Source organism: Silene latifolia, chromosome 4 (assembly GCF_048544455.1).
Source record: "Silene latifolia isolate original U9 population chromosome 4, ASM4854445v1, whole genome shotgun sequence".
Taxonomy (NCBI): domain Eukaryota; kingdom Viridiplantae; phylum Streptophyta; class Magnoliopsida; order Caryophyllales; family Caryophyllaceae; genus Silene; species Silene latifolia.
The window spans coordinates 86762866-86775150 of record NC_133529.1 but is presented as its reverse complement, the minus strand read 5'-3'; the positions used below and the strand labels follow the sequence as shown (position 1 = coordinate 86775150).

The following is a 12285-nucleotide window of genomic DNA, read 5'->3' as shown; positions in this document are numbered from 1 at the left end:
ACATTCTGATGTTATACTAAGCTGTGTTAAAATAGATTATTAAATTATATTTCTTTATTCGTGATGTAAAGTTTTTTATGAATGCAAATTTTATTTACAATAATATATTACGTTATTTCCTCTTAAATCATTGCATTTGAACACGTATTTGAAATAAGTGTAAACACTAATTATGTAGATCGCTGATTTAGACCAACTAGATAATTACAATAGAAATGCAAAAAAAAAAAAAAAAAAAAAAAAAAAATCATCCAAAATCATTAATACCGGCCAAAATGGATTTAAAACTAGTTCGTTTTACACCAAAAAGAAAGAAAGACACTAATTAGAAAATTGCATAAATAAGGAAAAAAAAATTATCGGTATTGTTTCATTCATTCTTTCATTAATCATTTCACTAAAATAAGGTAGACTCACATCACAATGTCACAATCTTGTAAGGCAAACGATTCCGGGTATTAGATTACTCTACTTCTATATAATTTGGTCACAATAATCTCATTGACAATTCCTTGAAAAAAAAAAAAATACCCACATCTTTTATGTACTCGTCTCTATATTTAAGGATCTTCTTAAGAAAGCAGGGCAGTTTCCAAGTCATCAACCTCTTCTGTACTTCTAGTCAACTCCTCTGACCTTTTTGCTTGGTGCTTCCAATCTGTTTTCATCAATGTATGTATCATCAATCCCATACAAGTCGCTTGGGCCGCTGCTAACCCGATCCAAAACCCGACAAACCCGACTTTGAGCCCAAATGCCATACCTATAGCCACCGGAAATCCAACAATGTAAAACGCAATAAAATTAATCTTTGCCCCGGCTTTTGTCCTTGCTGAACCGGTCAACATTCCACAGGCTGCTGTTTGAGGACAATTACCAAGCTCACATAACCCAAGAACTGGAAGTGCTATAGAAATTAAATCCTGTATAGCCTTTTCAGATGTGTACATTTTTCCCCAAACCGGACTAACCAAAACCGTGAACACAAAAGCTGTAATTCCCAACCCAATAGCCAAAAGAAACCCGATAACAGCAATTCTTTGGGCACGGTTTGGGTTATCGGCCCCAAGCGCGTGCCCAATTCGAGTGGATACTCCCATGCTAAGCGCGTGTGGGAACACATAGAACAATCCAGTTGTTTGAATAAGTATTCCCATTGCTGCAACACTAGCTTGTGGATTTTCCAAAATCCCACAAAAAAACAACATTATTTCGTACCACCACCATTCTAAACAAACGGAAAATACACTAGGCAGGGCCAAATTGAGCAACTTTTTCCATCCTTTAAAAGGTGAATAAATGGTTAATCCATCCCATGGTTTAACCACCACATCATTAGACCTAATCATGTAGATTAAGATGCTTAAATCTACGTTAATTGTATTGCACGCGGACGCCAAGGCAACACCTTTCACCCCCAAACCGAAATAACCGACCAACAAATAGTTAATTGGGATATGTAAAGCCAAGCAAACCATGGTAATAATAGTTACTGGTTTTGTTATATTTTGGGTTCTTAGAAATGACCTTAATGGGTGAAGATGTACTTGTGCAAAAAGTTCAGGTATTGAAAATCTCAAGTAAATTTTAGCTACTTCAACAATATCTTGATCTTGATGCAAGAGCAATAAGATGGGCTCCATGTTGAGCCAGAGGGCGGCGACAAACATAGCGGTTAGGAGTAGTAAACAAAGGGTTCTTTGGAATGTCTGGCTTATTACTGACATTTTTCGAGCCCCAAATGCTTGGCAACAGATGGGTTCCATGCCCATGCTTAAACCCTTTATTATTGAGAAACCAGTAATGTTGGCAAAACTTATTGCTAAAGAGCCTCCTGCTAGTTGAGCATTGCCTAGATGGCCTAAGAAGAGCATTGATATCACAGATTTGGAATGAAGTATTAGGGTTGTTGCTGCTGTTGGCAATACTATCTTTCCTAGTGATTTTAGGTCTTCTCCAATCTGAAAAACAATCAAATTTATTAATAGTAATTATACGATAAATAAAGCAAAATGACTCCTTTGACATATGTAAACAAGTTTACTGTGGAGTACAAAGTACAAAGTAATGGTTATTTGGCGTAATTCTCGCAGCAAAGGTCATCATCCGGAGGCAAAATTATTTGCCTGTAATGCGTGAAGACTCATAGGTTAAGTTACCGATTTTTTGGTTAAATAGACTTTTAGGTTCATTTCAAACTATTTGGGATGAATGGGTTCACGTTGCCAGTTTATTATTTTTTTTAGTTTTTAGGCGAAGCCGCTAAGTTTCCTAGCGGCTTGTATTTGGATCACATTCCAACTGGTACTGTTAAGCTTTAGAAAAAAAGAAGAGCATGAGTCGCCTAAGTCCTTAGCGGCTTGCATGCTTGACTCCTATCTTTCATACAAAACTGCAACTTTAGAATAATTGGAAGAGGATAAGCCGTCTAGTTTCCTGGCGGCTTTGTTATTTCAGTATAAAAAATTGCAAATACACTGGAAAGTGGTACAGATACAAGCCGCTAGAGAACTTAGCGGCTTCACCTAAAAAATGGAAAAATATGATATCGACACATTCGTGCCAAATAGTTTAAAATAAACCTCAAAAGTCTAATTAATTTACTAAATAACCCTATTTAACCAAAAAAAAAAAATCTAAAGTTACGTATATCTATATTTCATTTGGCCATTTAAGGTCTTATATTTGTACTATATTCGAGTGATGGCTATTTCATTATTTGTATAATTGTATTGATGTGAATGAATATCCTGTTTATATTTTACCTAAAATTGTAAATAAACCGAGTGAATCACACGTTTATAAAGTTTGATGCATGAATGACAATATTATTCATAATCATTAATTAATATAAATATTAAATTTTAATTTCATATACTCACAGGAAACACTGATTCATGGAATTTAATCATCAATTATCAATTATGAGAGCAATAATTTTGTGTCTATTTTAGGAGGGATTTTACCACGTGGCAATGACACTTAATGTGGCCCCTAAGTCATCTTATGGGACTGAAGTCAATGAGTGATGCTGACTCGGAGTAATTCATTTTACTAACATTTTAATAATAATTCCACTTTGCAAGAATTTGGTTAAACTATTCAAAGTCTTCAAAGGTCAAATTGTGAGTACATATATTTTGAAATACTAAATAAAGGAACAAATATGAAAGCCTTCATCTGAAAGATAACATATAAATGTATGATCTATTAGTAAAACATAGAGAGACATCAAATGTTTATAAAGATTCATGCTATTATCATGATTTCTTACAAACACAACTCATAATGAATAATTTAGTTATTAGTTTAGCGGAAGAAAATGTACCGACATTGAATGAGCTCTAGAAATTGCACCTTAAAATTCATAAATTTTTATTCAAATTTACACACACTCTTATATAAAGTCTGCGAGAATTTACCACATTTCAAAGTAAGGTTAAGAATAGATTACATTTCAAATGATGCATTAGATTTTTATGAATGACTTCAGATTATAGTAAGTCTCTCTTAAGACGGTACTATTCGACTTAGGCTTAAAACGAGTTAAATATATATCATTTGTGGATATATAAATGCATTTGAAAAAAATACTCGTAATATATTTAGCTTATATATACAAGTGATATGACACTTGATTTGTCTTAATTTTAAGACAAATAGTGCAGTCTTAAACAAGAATTTGGGTTGAAATTAAAGCATATAATGGACCTTAGAGATGAAAAAAACCACTTGAGCATGTTAAAAGAACAATTTGCACCCTTCCATTGTTGGAAAGTTGTAATTCATCATTAGTTATTGGTCAAAACTAGTAAATTACCATGACACTTGAATTAGGCTACTTAAAAGGCCCACCATGCCAGCTCCTTAGAATGGGGACACTAAATAAATCATTAAAAATGGCTAATCTCATCGTATATTTTTTATTAAATTAAGAGTAGGAAAGGTACGAGAATAATGTAAAGAAAATTAGGGAGCATCGATTCCATAAGTAAGCACTAAAGCAGAAAGATTAGAGAGCTAATTAAATTGCATCTTTTTCAAGTTTGAATTAATTACTCTAATTCAAAGTCAATTAAAGACGTAAATCGCTGTCCATCTCAATTTCAGGTAAACTTTTTGTGAATCAGTTACTATGCAAATGTACTTGAATTGCTTTCATTAGTTCTCGCGGAAAGCAAACCACTCTAGCTGTCCCTTGCTTAATTGGTTAACTTCTTCAAAATGCACATAAACCACTATGACAGATACTACACTCGATCATGAGAATAACGTCCATGCAACTTTATACTCCAATATACGAATTAGTTGTTATTGTCGACGGTGGATATTATGGTTTACAACATAAAAAAGATTATAATTTGTTATATAATAAAGGTTGTCATTAAATATTGTTGTCGCTATTCGCAATGGTCTCACGAGTCTTTACATGTAAAATGTTACGATAAACAACCGTTTCTTAATTAGGTGATATATTACGTTAAAATTATAATAAACAGATCATATTTTGTTGTATACTAATGGTTGTCATTAAAGATTATTATCGCTATTCGGAATAGTATCACGAGTTCTTACAGGTAAAAAATAATAATAAACAGATGTTTCTTAGGTGATATATTACGTGAAAATTACAGCAAACAGATCATATTTTGTTGATACGGATGGTTGACATTAAAGATTATTGTCGATATTCAGAATAGTATCACAAATCCTTACATTGCGGGTAGAAACTTATAATAAACGGAAGTCTTTTTAAGTGCAGTGATTTATAACGTGTGTAATAAATTAATGTCTTTTAAAAGATAACGGTTATATATATATGTCCGAGTTCAAAGAATTCTTCAAAGATTGATATTGATATTAGGAATCATATCATGATTTCTAATACGAAAGTCATCATGATAAACGAGTATTTTGTTAGACGTCATAACGAAAAGATGAATTGACATTTATATGCAAAAGGTTATTAAGGATTACTTTTTTTTTTAAAAAAAAAAAAAAAAAAAAATCTTAATTCCATAATTTTGTAAGTGAATAAACATTTTCAATGCTTATTGACAAAAACCATGATGAACGATCATTTTTAAGCATATGAAATAATAATTAAAAATAAAAGAAAAGAAATCGGTTAATCCAAATGAACTTATATTCCAAGTCCTAATAATTTTGCAATCACCAAATTTTATTAGAAATTGACATTGAAAATAAAGAAGCAAAGAAAAAGAAATGAAGGAAGAGTGAAAAATGGTTTACCTCATCTAAAGGTAAACGATGGAAAATACGATGGAGCAGTCTTTGATCGCAATTATCATCACTTAACGTCATTCTATCTTCAACATTCTCACATTCCACTTCGATCAATCCTCGACCATCAACATTCACCCTGTTCTCATTTCCTGGGCACATGGCCACTGTTATCAGACCTTCCTCAATTGTCGTCGTCGTCTTCGTTGTTGTTGCTTTATCGTCGTCTTGGATAATAACCAAGTAGTGTACCAGGAATTTGGTAAAATTTTTAACCAACCAAAAGAAAAAAAATCAAAGAAAGGGAAATTATGTTTTTGTTTGTTTAAAATAGAATTCAAGAACAAGGAAATAGAATTACGGTGGAATTAAGCAAGATTGTTAGAAGAGTTACTGTATTTCTGTAATAATACAGTCAAAGTTTCAAACTTGTAACATAATAAGTGTGATTTTATTAATTACTCCTTATTATGCATGTATATATAGAAACACTAAAAGAGTTATACATGATTTTAATAGATAAATAAACTTTGATTAATCCTGCCTCCTAAGTAGCAGTCAAATGTTAATGTTGACGGGAGAAGAGGTGGTAATGGTATAACAGAATAATAAATGTTTATTCTCTACCTTTTTAAAGATTTATTACAAGTAATTTTTGGATTGAAAGATAGGTGGGTTAATCTCACTTTTCGAGACACTCTCTTCTCTTTTCGATATCACTTAAAATATAAAGAAAAATATTGTGAATGCATACTCATATAAAAACTCTTTTAATTTCATAAGTAATTTATTAGGTCCTGATTTTCGCAGTACAAATTTTATTTATCATAGTACATTGTTGACAATTATACCCTTTCATTTCTCCTCTATTTTCACCCTCTAACTTCTCTCTAATGTATCTTATTTTTATAAATACAGAAACATTTAAAGCATCCATATTCACCCACGTCATCAAATGCAGTTTTTTTTTTTTTTTTTGTAACAGAAAATGTGGGACCCGCAGCAAAGAATCTGGAATTACTTTCTCGAAAACCACCATGTTTAGTACAGAGTAATAAATAATGCTTAATCTCCTAATTTATCTTATGATCTTAATTTATAGGAATTATACAAAACTATAGATTATACAATCACATATAAACTATGTAAAATCATAGCTAATACTGAAAGATGATAATATTGTGCTTGATCTTCTCAACGTAATTACGTTGGATTATATACAACTTAGGAGACTTAACTTTCCTAATTACCAGGATACATATCTAATTATGCCTAATATAATGACTACAAAATAGGAATGCAAAATATACACTTTGACTAAATATTAACAAGAATAATTACATATTCTAACACTCCCCCGTAGTCGAAGCGGGAGGAAGACGAATGCTGAGACTATTGCGAAAATCTTCAAACAGTACCGAGGGCAGCCCTTTCGTGAAAATGTCAGCCATTTGCGATCGGGTAGGAACGTGGTGCACTCGGACATCGCCTCTAGAAACTTTTTCCCTTACAAAATGGATATCGATTTCGATATGCTTAGTACGTTGATGTTGGACGGGATTGCTAGCAAGGTAAATGGCACTTACGTTGTCACAATAGACAATGGTAGCCTTGCGTAGAGGATGATGAAGTTCAAGTAAAAGGTTACGGAGCCAACACGATTCGGAGACCACATTAGCTACACCGCGATATTCCACTTCGGCACTAGAACGTGAAATAGTTGGTTGCCGTTTCGACGCCCAAGATACCAAATTATGGCCTAAAAATACACAGTACCCACTTGTGGAGCGGCGAGTATCCGGACAAATTTACCCAATCAGAGTCCGTGTAGGTGGTGAGAGTTGATGGTTTAGACGGAGTTAACCATAGACCATAACTCAAAGTTCCTTGAACGTATCTTATAATTCGTTTTAATGCATTCATGTGGACATCCATTGGATTATGCATAAATAAACAAATTTGTTGAACCGCATATGAGATATCGGGACGGGTGAAAGTAAGGTATTGTAACGCACCTGCCAAGCTCCTATAGAGTGTTGGATCACGAAATGGCGAGCTAGAGGTAGAGCTAAGCTTTGGTTTCGTGTCAACGGGAGTAGGAGACGGTTTGCAATTCGACATACCTGCACGTTCAACTATTTCAGCTGCATATTTCTGTTGCGACAAATGAATTCCGTTAGCATTCCGAGTCACTGCAATCCCGAGGAAGTAACTCAAGGGACCAAGGTCTTTCATAGCAAACTCCTTACCAAGGAGGTCGATAATGGAGATGCGAAGGTGCTCGGTTGAGGCCGTAAGAAGTATGTCATCAACATAAAGTAATATGTAGGCTAAACCACCTGATTTGTCGCGATAAATAAACAGTGAATGGTCGCATTTACTATGCACAAAACCAATAGTTCGGACATAATTAGCAAACCGGGTGTACCATGCCCGAGGTGCTTGCTTGAGTCCGTAAAGAGACTTGCGTAGGAGACACACATGGTCCGGAAATCTTTTGTCACGGTACCCGAGAGGCTGGTGCATATACACGGTTTCATTGAGGTCACCGTGAAGGAATGCGTTTTTAACATCCAATTGTCGGATAGGCCATCCATGGGATAAAGCAATAGAAATTACCGAACGTATGGTTGTCGGTTTGACAACCGGACTGAAAGTTTCACCACAATCGATCCCCGCTTGTTGCGTCTTACCATCACCTACAAGACGAGCTTTATGTCTCTCAAAGGAGCCGTCAGATTTAACCTTATGCCGAAAAATCCACATAGAACGAATAACATTCACATTAGACGGACGAGGAACAAGGTCCCAAGTCTTATTACTAATCAAAGCATTAAACTCGTCATCCATGGCCAATTTCCAATTATGGTCTCGGAGGGCTGTTAGTGGAGTTCGTGGCAAGGGAGAGATGGCAACTGTTGTATTTAAATCAAAAATGGGTTTTGGTTTATAGATGCCATGGTCACCGCGAGTAACAGCTTTTGAGAACACGGGAATGGGACTGTCGGGTACTGGGTCACTTTGCAAAACAGGGACACGGGTACATTATTTGGACACAGGGATGCGGGCTGTTCGGTGTGGAGATGGGCGCGGTTGTGGTTCCGTATGTGAGGGTCTTTGGGGGAGATGTCGGGGAGTGGTGTGGGTTGTGTGTTGAGGGGTAATGGTTGGACTGATAATGGAATAAGGGGCGACATCATCATTTAAGAAATCATATGTTGTAGGTGCGGGGGCGTTAATTTTGGCGAAAGGGAAATTCGTTTCGTCAAAACGAACATGACGACTCAATATAATTTTCTTAGTTTTGAGGTCTAGACACTTATAACCACGGTGGTTGTCGGGATACCCGAGAAAAACACAAGGTAAGGAACGAGCTTGTAGCTTGTTTATTGTGGTGGACGGGATAAGTGGATAACAAAGACATCCAAAAACTCGACGATGAAGGGGGAGTAAGACGGATGTTGCTGATATAAATAATATACTGGTGTCAAAAAGTTGAGTTGTTTATTTGGTAGTATATTAAACAAATAGGTAGACATAGATAAAGCATGATGCCAATAAGTATCGGGTAGTGAAGCATGGAGAAGCAAAGTACGGACAATGTTGTTAATGGAGCGGATTTTACGTTCGGCTTTACCATTTTGTGGGGAGGTATATGGACACGAGAAACGAAATTGAAAACCGTGTGAGGCACATAACTCCATGAATGGACCATTATCAAATTCTCGACCATTATCACATTGTATATTCTTAATGTCTCGTTCAAATTGGGTTTTGATGTAGGTACGGAAATTAACGAAAATTTTATAAACTTGTGATTTCTTTGCTAGAGGGAAAGTCCACACGAAGTTAGTAAAATCGTCTAAAATGACTAAATAGTACCGGTGACCCAAAGAACTAGGCACGGGAGATGTCCATAAATCACAATGCAATAAATCGAAAGGCATATGTGTGCGTGAAATAGATGTCATAAAAGGTTGCTTAATTTGTTTACCAATAGAACAAGAATGACAAATTGATTTCCTAGAAAAAGAATTACAATTTATCAATTTTTGAGACCTAATAGAATTAAGAACAGCATCACCCGGGTGTCCAAGACGGTTATGCCACACCGCGGGTTCAACAACAGCAAAGGCTTGGGCTTGAACTTTATTTGTGGGTGTGATTGGATATAGGGCCCCCTGACTCTCACATCGCATTAGCGGCGTCCTCGTCTTGTAATCCTTTACACAAAAACCGAATGGGTCAAACTCGACAGTTACAGAATTATCGGTAGTAAATTTCCTAACTGACACAAGATTTTTGACAAGTTTGGGTGCATAAAGGACATTTCGGAGGGAGAGGGGTGGATGTGGTTTAGGTAATATGGCTTTACCGGTTCCATTAATTAGGATAGATTGACCATTTCCGACAATAATAGAATTTGAAATGCTCGAATTAGAATAAGTCGAGAGATTACCTGCACTCGATGTCATGTGAGAGGTGGCACCGGTATCCATGTACCATGGATCAGGGGGGGTAAGACCAAGGGTGTACATAGCCTGTTCAATGTCAGTTTGAGTCGGAGGCGACTCTGCTGTGTACGCCTGAGGTCTAGGACCAGAGGGACGAGGAGTCCTCATCACAGGGGCGCGCATCCACGGGTTCGTCGGGTACGGACAAGGAGGGCAGGCCCACGGAGCAGGTACCCAAGGCCACGCACCAAAACCACCTGCCTGCCACGGGTGAAAGGGAGTACCAGTAGCAGAGGTGGGGTTCGGTGTAGCAACAGGGGCAGGATCAGAACTGCTTTGCTTGCCCTTACCTCCCTTATTTCCAGATCCTTTCTTCTTGTTTTGGGACTTCCCTTGCGCTGGTGGTCGACCCAAAATAGAAGATGAATCCTTACCGTCGCCAGAACTCGCGTAATTCGCAGACTGACCCGTAGTTGCCGCTTGTTTGGCAAACCCAGCCTCCTCTAATGTCAGCATAGATCGTGCTTGATGAAAAGGAGGGAGAGGTTTTGCTTGCCTGATTATTGTACCCACACCATGATAGGCCGTTGTTAGTCCCGATACCATCTGAAGCACAAGTCGAGTATCGGAGACGGGGGAGCCAACGTTCTTGAGTTGATCAGCAAGACTCTTTAAACATTGACAAGGGGCCGAGACATGGCGCGAGTCTTCCATCATAGTGTGAGAAAATTCTTGCTCGAGAGTGATAGCCCTCGAATGCTGATTATCTTGAAAAATATCGCGAATGCGATTCCAACACTCCATGGTTGTGGAGTCTTCTTCAACCACCGTTTGCAACAAGTCGTCAGAGAGTGTAGCATAGATCCATTGGAGAACAGTGGCATCTATCGTTTCCCATAATTCCCTGTCTTCCTCAGTCACCGGCTTCTTGCCCTTTCCTTTCGGATCAATGATGTGATCCAAAACCCGATTAGCTTTCGCATAATTGGTGAAGAGAGCGACCCAGAGACGATATTTGTCATTATCGACATCAAGAACGACGGAGACATGGTTTTTGATATTGCTCACTGCAAAAACCGAAGGAGGAGAAGGAGAATTGGTTTTTGTTTGTTCTGGAATGGTCATAGTGATTAGGAAAAGAAATTGGATTCAAGAGTATGAAAAGAAAGAGATGCGGAAGCAGTAGATCGTAAATTGACCTAGGCAAATGATACCATGAAAGATGATAATATTGTGCTTGATCTTCTCAACGTAATTACGTTGGATTATATACAACTTAGGAGACTTAACTTTCCTAATTACCAGGATACATATCTAATTATGCCTAATATAATGACTACAAAATAGGAATGCAAAATATACACTTTGACTAAATATTAACAAGAATAATTACATATTCTAACAAATACAATTACATTTCCTAAAATATTACCAATATAATCTGAACAAAGTAAAAAAAAAAAAAAAATTATTATCGAAAATCATTTTATTTTTTGGTTGATAAAATCGGTAGAAAACATAAAAATAAAATAAAATAACATTCCTTGCCAAAAAATTCGTAAAAAAAAAATATTTAAGACCACGAATTTAAAAATTGCAGAAAAAAAAATTAAGACCACAAAATTTATCCCGTCCTTACCCTGAATGGTAGATTTGCAAACAATAAATTAAATGGTAGATCTGCAAACTCTTGCAGAAAAAAACAATTATAATGATCTTAAAATATTAATAACTAGTATTGGACTATTGGTGCCCGGCTTTGTCCGGGCTACTTCTACTTACCATTAAATTTTTTTTTATTAAATAAATTTACTTAATGTTGCATAGCGCATAAATTTATCATTAATATATTTTTTTTATGACATATCCCAAAATTACGATGAAATAAATTTTGAGACAAATTCACTACTCCCGCTATTAATATTTTACTCTTATTAATGAAACAATAGTAATAACATTTCACTACTTGCCCGTAATTATTGTTACTTTTACTACTCCCGCCGTAATTATTGTTACTGTCACTACTGCCGTATTAATATTGATAATTTCACTACTCCTACCGTAATTATTGTTACTTTCACTATTGTCGCATTAATATTGATTATTTCACTACCCCCGTTGTTGTTTCTACCACTTTCACTAATCTCGCTGATAATATTGTTACTTTTACTATTCAAATGAGTGATTACTATCATATAACTATAGTTACTACAATTCTTTTCTTTACTGACGAAATTACTTTTACTACTTAAGCATGCAATTTTAAGAGGATTCTATATTTATCTAAATATATTACATAAATACATTAAATCAAATCGAAATAATTATGCAATATTATATATTATGGAATCTAACTTGAATTATTTATAACCTAATTATATTATATTTTTTTATGTTAAATAATTAACATCTCTATACATCTAATAAACTATAAAGTTTAATAAAATTGGATAGATTTTAAATTTAATATATAATTTTATGATGATAATAATTAATAGCATAAGTGTGCATGTTTATACTAATTAATTATTTTATTTTAAGGAAATTGACCATCTTCTAGTCTTCTATAAATATTTAGGAAAATTAC

The 12285-nt window shown here is 35.4% G+C and overlaps 1 protein-coding gene across 1 annotated transcript; it reads right to left on the bottom strand.

Moving 5' to 3' along the window:
• Window positions 1-572: 572 nt before the first annotated feature.
• LOC141651722 (protein DETOXIFICATION 53-like) lies at window positions 573-8094 on the bottom strand. The gene is made up of 3 exons (XM_074459423.1): window positions 7368-8094; window positions 5254-5471; window positions 573-1961 (listed from the first exon to the last, which is right to left on the bottom strand). The coding sequence occupies exons 1-3, from the start codon at window positions 8092-8094 to the stop codon at window positions 573-575; spliced, it is 2334 nt and encodes a 777-aa protein (XP_074315524.1).
• Window positions 8095-12285: the final 4191 nt, after the last annotated feature.

Excerpts from the sequence above, each read along its gene's own strand:
- LOC141651722 (XM_074459423.1), bottom strand. The coding sequence starts at position 8,094 with ATGGATGACGAGTTTAATGCTTTGATTAGTAATAAGACTTGGGACCTT. Across the intron at positions 5,472-7,367 it reads TGAAATAGTTGAACGTGCAG|ACGACGATAAAGCAACAACA; the intron begins GTATGTCGAATT and ends TTATTATCCAAG. Across the intron at positions 1,962-5,253 it reads ATCGTTTACCTTTAGATGAG|ATTGGAGAAGACCTAAAATC; the intron begins GTAAACCATTTT and ends ATTGTTTTTCAG.